The following is a 17,458-nucleotide window of genomic DNA, read 5'->3' as shown; positions in this document are numbered from 1 at the left end:
TAGGCATATCTTATGACATGACTTTTATTTGCCTGACTTGAACCAAATGTTCAAGCTCAGTTAAACCACATTCTCAAAGATTTCTAATTAGACAATGAAAAATTATTTTGGTCCAAGTAGTCAAACTGTCTGCATGTATGTACAACCACCACATTTGCTTGACTTAAACTGGCAGTTCTTGAAGACAATAGGACAAGGGGCTTATTTAATAAGCAACATAAAAAATGTTTTCAAAAATATGGAAACATTTTTTGAGGTATGATTTATCTTAAAACTTTTTTAAAAAAATTTGCCATCTCATTTTTCTGGTTCTAGGTTAATGAGTAAACTGAACTTCTCAGATGTAAGTATTTACTTGGGTTCAAACAATACTTCCTCATGCATGTTTACAGTTCTTTAATTGTAAATTAATGTTTACAAAACACTACCTGGGTGAACTTTTTATTCACATGGCTTTATTTTCCAATTTAAAATTATTTTCAGTCCATGAAAAAAGAGTGTGAATGTGTTTGACTGTTACACAAGAATAGTAATGTTTTTCGTTTAATTTGAGGGACATGGTTATACAATTTTTGTCAAAGCTAAAAACAAATGTACTTGATATTTTAATAATGATAATTTACCTAGTTTTCAAATTTTGAGGGGATATTATTGACATATAAATACAGAGCTAATTACTTATTAACATATAAACACAGAGCTAATTACTTATAATTCGTATACAAACAGAACTATTTACTTATTTCAATGTCAATTTGTCTCTAAGTTGGTTTTTGAAAAGTGTTTTTATTCAAATGAAATATATCATGATAAAATACATATTTGAGAAAACTTTAATCAAATTTGTACATATTGCTTTGGTAGACTAAAGTTGGTCTCTGTGTTCAATTACTCTATTTTCTTCAAAATTATTTTGGGGAGAAAAGAACAGGAGATATTATTTTTGAAACAGCCTACTTCTAAACTTGGTAGATTTTAGATTATATTATAAAGCAAAACTACAAAATCAACTTAGAAAAAAAGCAAATGAAAAAATGGAAATAGCAAAAATAGATATTTTGCATTAAATTTCTTTCCTAGCTTCTCATTGATATATAGTGATATTATTTCTACAGTCATCTCTCATTATATGCAGGGGATTGGTTCCAGGGCCCCTGCATATACCAAAATCCGCACAAACTCAGGAATAATTAAGGGTAATTTGAGAAGTAATAAATACACCTGTGTGAAGAGAATAATTGCAATAAATAATTTTTTAAAGAAATAAACTCTAGAAAAAGCAGAGTAGAGTTTATGCTGCATTACATAAGCATTTGGAGAAATAGGATTATATTTTTAAAATTTAAAGAGATGATTGTACAATTTCTTTTTAAAATTTTTAACAGTGCAAAGAAGCATGAAGATAATGCCAGGAACATAAAAAGCAAATAGGAGAACAGGTGACAGCCATAAGAAATCAGGCAGAATAGCAAGTATGTCATAATTAGGGTTGAAACAAGTTCCTATCAGAACACAGGCTGAAATTCCACAAGTTTCTTAAAATGTGTAGTATCAGAAAAGCTATTTTCTAATGCCAATTATTGCTCCAGTCACAATGTTAACTTCTTAAAATAAATTGTTAATATATAGAGAATGAGTTTTCATTAGGCTTGACTGGTTGCCACAAAAAGGAGCTTAGCCACAGGGTGACATTAAAATGAGTACCTTGAAAATTAAGTAGCAGGAAAGATTTATTATTTGATTAGTCAATGGAATCTTGGCTATAAGTATTAAAAAAGAAATGGACAAAAACAACACACATTGCACCAAGTTTTACCAAGTAGTACTAGTGGCAGTTAAATTGATGGAAAAATTAGAAATATGGACATGATTTTACTCCTCCAGTTTTACAAAACTACTTTTAGTTCTCTTACATAGACTTGATGTTTCCTCAGTCTTTAATGTCTTCCTTGTCCTCCTTATCTGGCTAACTCCTACTTAACCCTTAAAACCTCCTCAGATGCCATCTCATCCTTGACATTTCTCTCTTCACCTCTTACAAGCCATTTCTCCAACCCTACCCTACTTCACTCGCCCAACCCAATTTGGGTTCCTTGCCTTACCTAAATGATCTTATATCTTTTGTTTATCTCAGTCACAAGAGTTTATATAATAAAATACAATATATTAATATAATAAAATACAGTACTCATTCTTTTTGTTTTCCACACTAAATGACTTCCCTTTGGAAAGGGCTTGTCATCGTCCCTAGCACTTAGCACCCACACAAAAAGTGATCATTGAATGAACAAAAGAACAAATGAATGAATCAATACAAATGAAACTATCTGGAAGACTTTCCATTATATCTATAGATTATGGGCAACCTGTGTAAAGGGAATAGTAGACAGTGGCAAATGCAAACTATAAGAGAAGACAAGGGGACAACTGTTTAGTGCACATAAAGCTCTGATGCATAAACCCAGGAAACTCTAACATTTATAATTCCATTGTACATCTGGTCTCTGTGTCCTAAGTTTAAACTTATGTTATGGGTTTTGAAGTCATAAATTATTTAATTTATCCACAAAATAAAACCGTTTAGGAACCATTGAAAGTATATTTCTGTAATTGCTTTTCTATCCATTTCCAGTTAACAAGGTTTATGAGAAACTTGCCTTTCTAAGTTAAATGTCAAAACAAATAAAAGTGCTCTTTCTAATCTCTTTTTTTCTTTCTTATATTATTTTGTGGGCTTTTCTTCCTCTTTAGTTACTTTCTCTGAGCCATTTTTATATCTCGTTATAATCTTAAGCTAAAATGTAACACTTCTTTTTCAATTACATCATGCCCTTTTCATGTAGTGTGTTCTGAGACTCATTAAAGTTGTTAAGAAATAGGTAAAGTACACATTGGTTAACTTAGCACAGAATAGATTGGTTGGCACAATCTCAAAGGCCTAGGCAGGTGGGGAATGGTGGGGGAGGGAGGAGGGGGAGGCATAGCTGGGAAGAAGAAAAGTGGCAAAGACTGCAGAATGAATAATCAGGGACTGAGCAAATAAAAGTGGGTCAACTTAGACTTCGGATCAGACCCTTAGCAACCAAAGGCCACAAATGAAGAATATTTACTAATCTGCTCTTGAACTTACATTTGGGAACTTATTTTTACCTAAGAATAATTTTAGTTTGCAATACTTAGATATTTCAGTTTCAGTTTAAAATTATATGCAGGCAGAAGAATAGCATATGCATTCCCAGGATATGCCTAAACTTAAAATAAGTAAGGCTTGCCTTGGCAGACGTCTCACTCTCGTGCCATTCCTGTGGGCATTTTCTCTACCCCTTTCCGTAGCACTGACTGCAAGCACTTCATCCGGCAGATCTGTCCTATCTGGGAGCACCTCATCTTCCAGAATCGCTTCTTCCTATTCTTCTTACCCTCATCATCATTCATTTCTATCCTGCCCCACCAAAACTGTTGCAGGGAAGTTATCATACTATAATAATTCACAGTAAATTATGGTAAATAATATAAAATTTAATTATCCTAAAGTATTTATTCAGTGTATTTGTCATTCCATGTAAATTACAGATTGGTTTAATTTATAGTATTTAATAATATCAATATCAGCCTGTAAAGCATTTTAGCAGGGGAGAAGATATTGAAGAAAATTGGGCCATTGCACAGCTTTAAATCATACCATACAAAAACCCATACTACTATCTCTGAAAATGTGCGGGTTTTGTGGAAGGAGGGAGAATTCTTATTTATCACACTAAAATTCAAACGTAGAATTTAGATTTAGGATTACAAACCATTATCACAAGTTTTCTGAATTAGACAATAATATGTAACATTCGCACATCCTTATAAGTAATTTTATTGATTTATAATTAATTTTTACAACATGTATACTATTATATCTTACATACTAAGGTTAACTAAAATTTGAAACTATCTTGTGTGTGAAACAATAATATAAAGAAAAGAACTGTCCTTTCTCTGATTAGAATGGAATCCCTCAATCTTTGATCTGTGATGTCTTTAGGGGCCTGAAATAACTTTTTTGCCTCCAAGTCTCCAGGATCAGAACACTTATCTCCCGAAACAACATAGCCAGTATTTACTGGGACATGTTTCAGTAAAGTTTTAATTTATTCACTTTAATCATCCTGGAATTTCTGGGCCATGGCCTAATTTCATATATTACGCAATTGTTGGACCTTAAATCTAAAAAATCTGTTTGAAAAGCTTGGTCATAACATAGTCTAAAAAGCTGAAACTATGGGATATGATTGAGAAACTGTTATTTTAAACTTTGTCCTGTAAATCTGGCCCAATTCTTGGTAGCCTGTGGTGACTCCCTGAGCCAGGACCTTTTACAAGGCAAACTAACGTTCCTACAGAACTGGAAATACGAACACAGAGAGTGCATTGCATGAAGAATTACTACATGGTCCTCAATAAATTAAAAAGGGAAAACAAATAGAAATCTGAATTTATAAATTATTCCTGCTGGTTATTATTCTTCTTTAGGAGTGAATAATATTTTTTGAAGAACATTCACTCTTAGCAGGGCAGAAGCAATTTATGAAATGCTAAAATTTTGTCTTGTTAAGTAAAGCATATTGTGATAGTATTCAAACTGTCTTTTCTCAATATCTCCATATAGCATTCAGTGTTCAATGTAGAAAACAAAAACACAAGCAAATATTGAAATATATGTGAATATATTTTTAATGATCAAACTACTCTGCTGCATAAACATTCTGTTAGGTGTGGTAGACTGACAGAATTGATTGACGTCTTAAAGTAGTTTAGTTTCAGAGACTATTTGGCAAACAGGGAATAAAATAGGAGTTGTATATCCACTGAAAATTCATAGAATTTTTCTCTGCTGGTTTATGCATTTATGTGCTTTATGAAAAGTATGAGGCTGACCCAAGCATTGCTTTACATTCTTAAGTTGGGCTTGTTAGGAAATAATCAAATTTGTATCATTTCCATCATCACATGTATAGTGCTAATGCTCATTTCACCAGCAGAAACTGATATCACATTTAAATGCATATTGATGAAAAATAAAATACAAGTGAAACAGTCAGTAATAATCATTATAGAGTTCAAATCACTGTTGTCTAATTATCACATATACTTTGTTGCACTCCATTTTAATAATATTACAAATTCCACTCTGTAATAACTTAAGCAGTTTAATTAAACTTGGCATTAATTCTTCATTTTTAAAAATCAGTTAGAAATAAATCTCCCTTAAATGACAAATGATATCTACGTAAAACTTGAGCAAACAGTATGTAAATAGTGAAACATTAAAAGCATTCCCATAAAGTAAGAAAAGAGAAAAACATTATGGACAGAAACAGAAAAAGATGTTTGTTATGATTGATAACATTAACATTTTTCTAGAACTCTTTGCCAATACAAATATTTAAATTTTAAATCCTAATTATAACACTTAATACATGTAAGAAGATGACTGCCTTCCTCATTTAAAAAGTGACTGAATATAAGGTTTACAAGCTAGAAGTCGAGCAATAACATATTAGAACATATAATTGAAAACAGGCTCAATATTTCAGGAAATATTAAACATTTAAATAAATTTTTAAAAAAAACACCAAAGGGCACAACTATAAGAAACATATCTGCCTTCATTTCTAGATTGGAAGACTCTTAAGGACAGAGGTTTTGTGTTATTTGCTAATATTCTTTACTTCCTAGAGGCTATGTAGTAGGTGCTCAATCAAATGTGTTGACTAAGTGAAAAGTTTTGGGAAGTTATAAATAATATGTAATTTATTTGGTTTAAAAATGTTGATCAAATATCTATCACATAACTAGTTACCTATCATGAACTAAGAAAGCAAACTTGCTCCAAGAATAAACTTTTTAATCTATCAAGAAGCAGTGATAGAATTAAATGTAATTATGAATACAGAAATTATTTTAGGGATATTAGAAAAAAAACTATACTCTTATTCACTACTCTAAAAAACTGCTCTTCAAGAATATATCTTATATATAACTACAGAGAAAAAAAGCCTATTGAACAACTTAGGTGTTATAAATATAGTATATTCAATTGTGTTTAAAATTTATATATTTTCATTCTGATAATACAAGTCATGCTGGTCTACAAAACTTTTAAGGCCATACCAATATCAGTTGTAAATGATAAATGGGTTTTTCTTTAGGAAGAGTTAAAATTATCTGAAACAAAGTTAATAATTATATGATTTGAAGCCTCTCATTGACTATGTATAGTCACATACTTCTTAATACTTTCACATAAAGCATTTTGGTGAAATTTCTAAGCAAAGAAAGTAAATCATATTTTATGATAATCACAGGGAAATGATTATTCCAGATTACAGTTTTTCAAACACATTTATTATAGCATTTTCTTAAATTTTGCATTAAATAAAATTACGATGAATAATCCGATATACCATTCACATAAAGTACTTATATTTTTCAAACTTAATGTCAAAAGCCACTCAAATACTAAGCTACAGAATAGTAATTAAAGTACATTTTCTGAATCAAAATTTTATTATCACTGTGAAAAGCACCATTAGCAAATGTTTCATAATATGATTACAGGAAAATGTCTTCCTCTTTTAATCTTACCTTCTGCCACACAAACAGTCCATAATATAAGCCAAATAATCTTCCCCAGAAATTTCATTTTTTAAAATCTTTTAGGAGTACATTTACTAGCTGACACTGCTCACAGTCCAGTTCTTCTCTTCTGAAAATTGTGATTAGTGCAGGAAAGTCCTTGCTCCAAAAGTAAGTTGAAACTAGATGCTCCACCCCTCAGAAAGTTTTGCAAAGTAAACAGAAAATCAACCACAAACCCCAGCAGTGCCAGAGTTTGAACCTGCTTTCCACTGCACCTCCACTGAATGTTAAAGCTGCGACCTGCTCTGGGAGCTGTTTTTGTAAACCTAGGCATGTTCTCCGCTGGAACGTGCTCAGGTTCTCGGAATGTGCAAAGCAGCAGCTGGTGATATCCTCTGGATTTCATAAACCCTCCAACTATGCAAACTCTATTCATGTCTATTGTACAAAAAATAACAGAGGCTTTTTAAAAAATCACTTACAACACTTCCGTTTAGGCCATGTTTTCACAATCAGCACCCAGACAACATGCGTAAACTTTGCCAAAAAAGTAGTGCTGGCTGATTTGGTGGGGGGTTGCTTTTCCAGCAACTCATGAAATCAGTTTTCTAAAGACTTTTTATACATGTGAAGAAACTGGCTCACTCTCATTTGATAAAAATGGGTTTAAGAATTCAAAAATCAGTTAACTGAAATGCCTTTTTAAAAAATTTATTTATTTTTATTTCGGCATATTACGGGGGTACAAATGTTTAGGGTACATGCCTTGCCCTTGCCCCACCCAAGTCGGAGCCACAAGCGTGTCCCTCCCCCAGACGGTGCACACCGTACCCATTAGGTGTTAACAAACCCATCCCCTCATGCTGATTTTTAAAACTTTATATTGAAGTACAATATGCATAAAGAAAACATAGGCAAAAGGTTTGCTGAACACTGAGAAGGTGAAGACACCTATGCAACCAGTATCTAGGTCAAAACACGGAACATCACTATCTCCCAGAGAACCCCAGTCTCTTTCAGTCAATAATTCCTGCGACCCGACCTCTTTCCCACCCCCCCAACACGGTGACCGCTATTGTGATCTCTAAGAATGTGTAATACATTTGACTGGTTTTTGGACTTTATAAAAGAGAAAAGAAGCTATGTATTCCTGTGTTTAGAGTACTTCACCAAAAATTATGTTTAGGCCATTCAACCACATTGTTGAATGTATTTATTGTTGGATGTGTTAATTCTTATTGCTTTAAAATATTCCATTTTTGAATAGTCCACATTTTATTTATCTGTGTGCCTGTTAATGAGCATTTGAGTAGATTCCAGTTTGTAGCTAATATGAATAGTGCTGCTACTGATACACAAAAGTGGACCCCAAAACCAGGGCCTGGCCTGAAGGCCAAGTCGGGTCTTGGCTTGGTGCAAGAAAGAATTCAAGAGCAACCAGAAAGAGTAAAGCAAAAGCAAGTTTACTGAAGTACCAAAGAAACAGAAGGAAGGCTTGCCCCATAGGCAAGTGACTATCTCTCAGAGCAACAGAGAATAGCACTTTGTGAGTTTCTGGGGTCTTATTTTATACTATCTATTTAATTTTATGTTAAGGGGAGGGAGAGTTATTCGTAAGATTACTGGGAAAGAGGTGGAGAGTTACCAGAACCAAGGGCCCCCTTAAAGGGTAATTTCCGGGAGTTGCCATAGCATTTGTAAACTGTCATGGTGTTGACAGGAGTTTCTTTTCATATGCTAATGAGTTATAAGCAGGGTACAATGAGCAGTGTGGGTAACTGAGGTCATTTTTTGTTGCCATCTTGGTTCTAGCTGGTTTTGGCCAGCTTCTCCACTGCCTCTGGTTTTATCAGAAACTTTGGTTTGGGTCTTATGCCTCTTCATCGAGCAGGGCCCACTGTTTCCCTATGAACATTATGCGTTTCATGGTAAACAAGTTTCTATATATCTGGTGAGTACATAGCTAGGAGTGGTATATTAGGACATAATTTATGAATATGTTCAAGCGTAACAGATAACATCAGACAGTTTTCCAAATGAATTATAACAACTGACATTCCTATCAGCAACGTATGAGTTGCTCTGTATCTTCAACAACACTTAATAATTTCAATCTTTGTAATTTTAGCCTTTCTGGTGAGCATATAGCAATAATTCTTTGAGGTTTTAATATAAATTATCTTGATGACTAATGAAGTTGGACAACTTTCATGTATTAATTGATCATTTAAATATCTTCTTTGATGAAGTGTCTATTTAAGCCTTTGGCATATTTTTTCTATTGTGTTGTCTTTTACTTACTACATTGTAGGAATTCTTTATATATTCTGGATATGAGAACATTCTTACACATATGTATTGTAAATACCTTCTTTTAGTCTATAGGTTGTGTTTTCAGTCAGTGTTATATGCCTTTTAATAAACAGAATTTCTTAATTTTTAAAATAGTGCAGATTTTCAAATTTTTCTCCTATGATCAGTGCACTTTGTATCTTGTTTCATTTCCATTCCCTTCCCCTCCCCTCCCCTTCCCTTTCTTTTCCTTTCTTCTTTCTTTGTTTTTTTTTTTTTTAGAGAGAGAGATCTCACTCTGTTGCCCAGGTAAGAGTGCAGTGGTGTGATCATACTGACTATAGTCTCAACCTCCTAGGTTCAAGCTGTCCTCCCACCTCTTCAAGTTGCTGGGACTACAGGTGTGAGCTGCCACTCCTGGCTGTGTCCTGTTTAATAAAGCCTTGCTCATTCCTAGGACACAATGCTTTTCTTCTAAGACAATTATTTTTTCTTTCACATTTAAGATTTTTAATGCAACTGTAATTGCCTTTTGTGTATGGTGTAATAAATGGCTCCAGATGCATTTTTAAAATATGGATATCCAATTATGATGTTTATTTACTGAAAATATCATTCTTTCCTACTGCACTGCTACATTGTCATCTTTGTCATAAATCAGGTACTGGATATGTGTGAGTCTGTATCACTAAGCTCTTTGCATTACAATAGCTAGAATCCCTCTTTATTATTTTTTAATTTCTTCTGAAGTGTCAATTTCTGGGAATTTGGGGTTTCTAGTTATCTTTTTAATTGATTTCTTATTTAATTTTGTTGTAGTCAAAAGACAAACTCTAATAAATAATTATCAAATTTTAAAATGTGATGAGACTTTCTTTATGACCCATTATAGTCAATATTCTACCTATGTCAGCAGGACAAGTTTGTAATTTCTTTGTTCAAGTCTTTCACATTAATGTTTTTGTCTGATTATTTTATCAGATATTGAAAGGTATATTAAATTTCCCATTATGAATGTGGATTTGTATATTTCTGTTTAATGCTGTCACTCTTTATATATTTTAAAGCTATGATGATGCTTGCATATATATTTAAAATTGTGGTATCTCTTGGATTGGGTTATTTTATCATATGAAATGTTCCTCCCTTATCTCTAAATTTGTTCCCAGTGTGATTTTTTACATGTTTTATTTATTTTCTTTTTGCTTGTGCATTTGAAAAAAATAAAAAGGGTTGTAGAGCTAGAGTTAGTCTTTTATTCTGAAAGAAATAACAAATAAAATAGTATATATTAAAAATCAAGCAACTATGAATTCTTAGATATCATTCTGAAGTGTAATTTGATTTAACTGGTAACACATATGTTGACATGATAGATTATTTAAACTTCATCTTTATTTCTTCTTTCATTTTATCTGTCTGAGTATGAATCCAAATATCTTAGCTGCTTTAGATTTCTAATAGTGGTTTCTTATCTAATAGTAATACTAACTTAACACTTGAGTGGTCTAGAAAGTTATCAAGGTCAATATTATTGAATGTTAATTATATACCAGGCACAGATCTAAGCACATTTTCTCAATACTTATGACAACACAATACAATAGGAGACTATTGCTATCTCAAATGTACAGATGAATGAGCTGAACCACAGGACATTTGAGCAATTCCCTTAAGGTCACAAGACACTGCCAGAGCCAGGTAACAAACCCAGCAGTCTGATTCCCAGAATCTTACTTTTAACTTGCACAGTTCTACCTCTCAAATGATTTGCTTCCTATGCTGATATATTTATATAAACTCAATTGCCAACTCTTTTACATATTTTAAAATATGGTAAAATATTTACATATGTACTCTAGTGTATGTGTCACAGCTTCACATTTACCTATTTATTTTATAATTATACATATATTACTGTAAAGGTTTTTAATATACACACAACACACATATATACGTTTATGGAGAATTTAAAGTATATGCAAGAGTGATGTAGTGATTGTACTATAGAAATTTTTAACTTATTTGCAAATGTTGAATGTAAAATGCAATTCTACTATTCAAGTAGAAATAATGGTCCTGAATTAATTTCAACAAATATATTTCTGTTGTATTACTTTACTGTTTTTTTCTCTCTTCTACTTGATTTCAAAGACTGATGGCTAAGGCATCAGTTGAGTGCTTTTGTTTCCTTTTTACTTTTCATAAATATTTTTAAGACCCAAAAGGTTTATTACAAAAAGATTTAGAAGAACATAAGAAAATTACCAGCATATCATTACTTGATAACATATTATATAGTATTATTTTACCCTTAGTAAGAGCAGATAGCAAATAGTTAGCTACTAACACTGTTAAGTCTGGACAGAATACGATTTATTTTCAATATTCCGGTTGGCAAATTCTCAACAAATGTCTACTATGCATATTTAAGGCATGAAATTAGGTAAATTTTACAAGACTTAAGAGATATAAATTTGTATTAGAGAAAAACTCCATATTTTAAAAATTAGAAATAAGTAATAGCTATACTAAGTAACAAAGGACTATTATGATCAATATGTTCCCAAGGAGGTTGGAGGATAGAGAAATTACTGAACGCTGGGCTTGATCTGGGGTGGCATCCACAATACTTGGATATTACATTGTGGTTTAAGGGAAGAGTACACCTGAGTAAAGACTCTGAAGAGTAGCAAAGTATAGGGACTACTATAGAATTGATTAGAAGATCAATGCTAAGAGTAGTGATTTTGCACAAGGAAGTTATGGAAGAAATAAAAGGAGCTTTGAATGAGGAGAATTTTAAATCCCAGATCAAAAATTTGTGAATTATTTTATGAGCAATAAGAATCTTTGATAGAACTAATTGAGGAAAAAAATGCATGTGACGTTACTTTGGCAGTTGTGTTAGAATAATTGGAGGGAAAAGGCCTCAGAAGAATGGATACAAATTAAGTAGATTAATGAATGAATTCATAATACAATTACACAGCATCTCAATGTGAAGGAAAAGGGGTAAAACTGATAATTATAGTCAGCTTGATTTCCTGTGAAGCAATTAAAATTTAAGCTTCAGGGATTCTCATTTCAACAGATATCATCAAGGACCTGAGAGGGCTCCTAGTGATGTTTCTGCATGGTCATATATTTTCATAACAATTGAAAAGTTGTCTTACTTGCAAGAGGATAAGCTATTGTCTTATTCTACCCTGATTTCCCCTTCATTGTACTTCCACCAAATTAGTTGACTCTAGAGAGTCTGGCACTTCGAGAATACACGGAGAAGTCATGAAAAGTATGCTATCAGTTTGAGATTAGTATAGTATATTTTGTATCCACAGTTTTATATATTATATTTGGTGACAGCTGATATCCCTCCAAGTGTCCGAATGGCTTCTAAGAATATTCCTACCACTTTTGTGCTAAATAATTGGCATCACGACACAAAAGTGCTGGGTCTGAAGACATAGCACATACGAATATGTTCCACAGTGTCTGACACCAGAAGTCTGTGGGTCGTGAAGGAGATACAAGATTTAAAGATATGGAGACAATGACCAGAAGTGTAAACTTTTAAGTGGGTGATTCAGTTCTCATTGATGCCTCATAAAAATGAAAACTTGCTCATTTCATGCATGATATATTGACATTGATGAAGATACCATAAAACTTACAACATGTCTTTGAAATGAAGACATTGAGAACAAGCTACTGTACAATGACTCAATCCAAGAAGAGTATTTAATATGAATCAAATCACGAGAACTTTTTTAATGGCCTGAAATCTTGCAGTTCATTATGTTAAGGAAATCTGACAGATTTTTTTCAAAATTTGACAACAATCCTAAAAATATATAGGCATTACAAATCATGAGTGGTGAACCTGAAATGACTTTTTGAATATTTCAGTAGCAAGTAATAAATTTAAATCAAGCATGCTAGAGGAAAAACTGAATTATTTTTCTATTTTATTTATACTGAAAATATTATAAGATTGTGTCATATGAAGAAATAATTAAAAGAGTATTCAGACAAAAATGTTACAATTGTTACATTCTCTTGATGAATGGACCCCTTTATTATTATATAATGATTTTATTTGTCTCTTTTTTACAGTCTTTAACTTAAGGTCTATATTGTCTAACATAAGTATAACTATGCTTGGTCTCTTTTGGTTTCCATTTGCATGCAATATCTTTTTCCATCCCTTCTCTTGCAGTCTATGTCTCTAAAGGTGAAGTGAGTCTTTGGTAAGCAGCATATAGTTGGATCTTTTAACTTTTTTTTTAAATCTATTCTGCCACTCATGTATTAATTAGAGATTTTAATCCATTTAGATTTAAGGTAATTATTGATAGGTAAAAGGACTTGTGACTGCCATTTTATAATTTGTTATCTAGATGTTTTATGAATCCTTTGTTTCTATCTTCCTCTCTTGCTGTCTTCCTTTGTGGTTTAATGGTTTTCTATAGTGGTATTCTTTGAATCCTTTCTTTTTTTGTTTTTGTTTTTTTTTTTGCTTTGTGGCTATTTACCATGAGGCTTACATAAAACATCTTCTAACAATCTATTGTAGGCTGAAAACAATTTAACTTTAATCACATACAAAAACTCTGCACTTTTACTCCCCTCCCAATCTTTTATAATTTTGATGTCAAAGTTACATCTGTTGGTAATTTGTATCCCCTAACAATTTACTGTAGCTATAGTTGTGCTTAATAGTTTTGTCTTTGAACTATCATATTAGAGATAAAATTATTTAACTATCACCTTTACAGTATTTAAAAAAATTTTTTTTTAAATTTTGAAAAATAAGTTTTTCAATTTCAATAGTCACATTTCAAGTATGCAATAGTCACATGTGAGTAGTGGCTATTAAACTAGACAGCTAAACTATAGAGCATTTCCATCATCATACAAATTTTTATAAGACAGTGCTAAGTGATATGGTGGTCTAAACTAGGTGCCTATTATGTTCAAAAAGGGATGGAAAAGAAGGCAGTATTTTCCATATGCTGATTTTTATATTTATTTGAAATGGCAGGATATGACACATTATAATTTTAATAATGAACTAGTAGGTATATATGTTAGGTAAAACAGTTTATTTTTAATGTCACAGATATGTCATAATTCACGTATGAATATTCATTCATCTGTAATTCACTGTTTGATTTTTATTTTTTCAGTTGTCATGGTTCACGCTTTTCTGTTTGCACCTTCACATAACCGCCAGCACTTTAAGAGCATCACTAATGCCAATTAAAACAAAATACAAATTACAGTTACAAAAAAGAAGAGAAGATTTGTGAAGAGTCCATTTATCTTTTCTCTAATTAATTCAAACTATGATCAGCTTGTCATTTTCTGTCACTTTTCCTGATTTGCGGTTAAATTTTCCTCCCCTTACTGATTTCAAATGTGAATAGTCTCCTTTCTTTTCTGATAAAAAGAGCTCAAAACATCCTGAAAACTTTCCTTGTTATCTTTCCTCTTTAATCATATGACAAATATTGCTCAGAATATCCTATATAAGCATGGCCTAAGATAAAATTCATCTTTTTGATTGATTTTAGAATTTTTCCTCACCTGTATTAAGAAGCCCTAAACATTCTAAAGTTCCTTTTCCCACTCCTAAGGAAACTAGTACAGTTACCTTTTCCCAAGGGGACACTGCTAGCACAATCCAACTTAATAACTTGCACCGGAGTGAAGAACAATGACTTTAGATTTCTTTTACTGCTAGTTGTGAGGAATTGAAAACACATAAGGTCTACATTCATATTTATTGCACTTATTTTATTAGGCACATTTCCAGAACTAGATTGCAAGCTCCTCAAACAATTCCACCATCCAAAGGAGAAAGAAAAAAATTACCATATCTTTGGCAACTTCCCCAGTTATCTTGGATCACATGCAAAAAGCTTCATAAACCTCCAGAGAAAATTTATTTCTCCTTTTCCTATATTAGCTGCCTCTCCTAACATCCTCTTTCCTAGGTTCTCAGACAATCATCCCAGGGTACAACACACAACATAAATGCAAACTTATGAGTCTTTCCAAGGCTATAGTAGGAATCTCTGAGCAAAGCCACTTGCTTGGTCCTGCACTGACACTGCTTCAACTTTCCAAGCTCTACTGATCTACTACTAATTGCTAAGTAATGATTATATGTGTCAGATGCTATGTTAAATGTATTATTTAATTTAATTCCCTCAAAAACCTATAATATAGTTACAGCATTCCCTTTTAGTGCTGAATTTCAGAGAAGTTCAGGTGACTTGCTTAAGGTGGTAGCTCACTTGAGATTTGAGCCAAGGCTGTCCGGTTCCACAGTTGAATATTTAAACACTAAGCTCACTGCCTATCTGACTCCAAGTGTATATTATTCCCAGACTTTGTTACCAGTTTTGGTTCTACACAGAGGAAACTCTTAGATCTGGTATTTTCCAGTCTCTAATGAGGAATCATAGGGACACAATTTAATATTTTGTTTAATTATACTATTTTATTAGAGTATAAATGCTTTCTGTAAGTTATCCTTCTAAAAATACCTAATAAATTATGTACTGCTACATATCAGATAGAAGTAATCATTTCTTGGGAAAAATAAAATGCCTTATCATGTGTAATTAGTAAATGGCTAAAAGTAAATGATTAATAATAATTTATTAGTTGAAAGCAAGTAGTAAATAACCTAGTTAATATAAGCAATTAGATTAGCTTGTACATCATCATTTAAATGAAATTCAAATTCAAAATGATACCTGAGAATCCACACTTGTTTAAATTTTGATACTTATTATTTTATTTCTATTTTCTCCCAGCATAAAAAAATGTCTATTCCCTTTACCACAATTAATTTTTAAATTAACAAGCAAAAGAAATAAAACATATGTAAAAATCACACTGGGCACATGACCAGGTTTTAGTAGATTAGATGAAACATTCTATTTATATATCAAAAACAATATAATTGCTGCTAGTTCCACTGTTAAAGTATTAACTCTACTGAGAAATCCTACTCATTAATAATTTTTTTTACTTTTCTTTTTCTTTTTTTTAAATTTCAGAATATTATGGGGGTACAAAAATTTTGGTTATATGAATTAGTTTTGTATAATTTGAGTAAAAGTAATAAGTGTGCCCATCACTCAGATAGTGTGCATTGTACCTGTTAGGTGTGAATTTACCCATCCCCTTTTCTCCCTTCCCATCTGCTTGATTTCTGTTGAGTTTTATGTGTACAGAGTGTTGATCAATTAGCTCCAACTTAATAATGAGTACATGTGGTGGGTTTTTTTTTTCCATTCTTGTGACACTTCATTTAGGATAATGGTTTCCAGTTCCATCCAGCTTATTACAAAAGTAACAATTTTTTTCACCATTTTTTAATGACTGAGTAGTACTCCATGGTATACATATACCACATTTTATTAATGCACTCATGAATTGATGGGCATTGGGCTGATTTTACATCTTTGCAATTGTGAATGCAAGTGCAAGTGGTTTGTTTTTTTTTGTTTGTTTGTTTGTTTGTTTTTGGTTTTTTGGGGGTTTTTTTTTGATAAAATGACTTTTTTTCCTTTGGGTAAATATCCAATAGTGGGATTGTTGAATCAAATGATACATTTATTTTTAGTTCCTTGAGGATCTCCATACTATTGTCCATAGAGATTGTACTAGTTTGCAGTCCCACCAACAGTGTAGAAGTGTTCCTTTCCTTCTGCACCCACACTTGCATCTATTGTTTTGGGACTTTTTTATAACAGCCATTCTCACTGGAGTTAGGTGATATCTCACGGTGGTTTTGATTTGTATTTCCCTGATGATTAGAGATGTTAAGCATTTTTTCATATGTTTATTGGCCATCAGTCTACCTTTTAATGGAAAGCTTCTGTTCATGTCTTTTGCCCACTTTTTAATGAGGTTGCTTGATTTTTTTCTTGCTGATTTGAGTTCTTTGTAGATTCCGGTTATTAGCCCTTTATGGGATGTATAGCATGCAAATATTTTCTCCCATTCCATAGGTTATCTATTTGCTCTACTGATTGTTTCCTTAGATGTGTGCAGAGCTTTTTAATTTAATCAAGTCCCATTTATTTATTTTTGTTGTTGCCCTGATTGCCTTTGGGATCTTCTTCACAAATCATCATAACACTGAGAAGGAAGGAATCCTCCTCAACTCATTCTATGCAACCAATATCACCTTGATACCAAAGCCAGGAAAGGACGCAACAATAAAAGAACACTATAGACCAATATCCCTCACGAATATAGAAGTACAAATTCTCAGTAAAATCTTAGCAAACAGAATTCAGCTGCATGTCAAAAAAATAATCCACCACGACCAAGTGGGCTTCATGCCAGAGATGCAAAGGATGGTTCGACATAAACAAATTGCCATCTTAAAATGGTTACACTATTTAAATTTAATAAGGCATTAATAGTGAAAAAATATTGGCTATACCAAGACATTCCTACAATGAGATTTGTAATAGATACCTTCTTTTGTTCTTAAAAATGAGCTCAACATTAA

At 32.3% G+C, this 17,458-nt stretch overlaps 1 protein-coding gene across 3 annotated transcripts in view; it reads right to left on the bottom strand.

Moving 5' to 3' along the window:
• The window catches only part of LOC123626997 (complement factor H-like), a 64,572-nt gene extending 57,637 nt beyond the window's left edge, over positions 1–6,935 (bottom strand). Inside the window, exon 1 of one of the 3 annotated variants that reach the window (XM_045536311.1) lies at positions 6,634–6,935. In XM_045536311.1, coding sequence (XP_045392267.1) covers positions 6,634–6,691 — 58 coding nt within the window. In that variant the 5' untranslated portion in view covers positions 6,692–6,935. The remainder of the gene's footprint in view (positions 1–6,633) is intronic. The other 2 variants (XM_045536310.1, XM_045536309.1) reach the window with 2 other exon arrangements.
• Between the last annotated feature and the right edge of the window lie 10,523 nt (positions 6,936–17,458).

The sequence above is a fragment of the Lemur catta genome, chromosome 23 (assembly GCF_020740605.2).
Source record: "Lemur catta isolate mLemCat1 chromosome 23, mLemCat1.pri, whole genome shotgun sequence".
Lineage (NCBI taxonomy): Eukaryota > Metazoa > Chordata > Mammalia > Primates > Lemuridae > Lemur > Lemur catta.
Note: the sequence above shows the minus strand (reverse complement) of the source record. Positions and strands in the feature narration are given on the sequence as shown.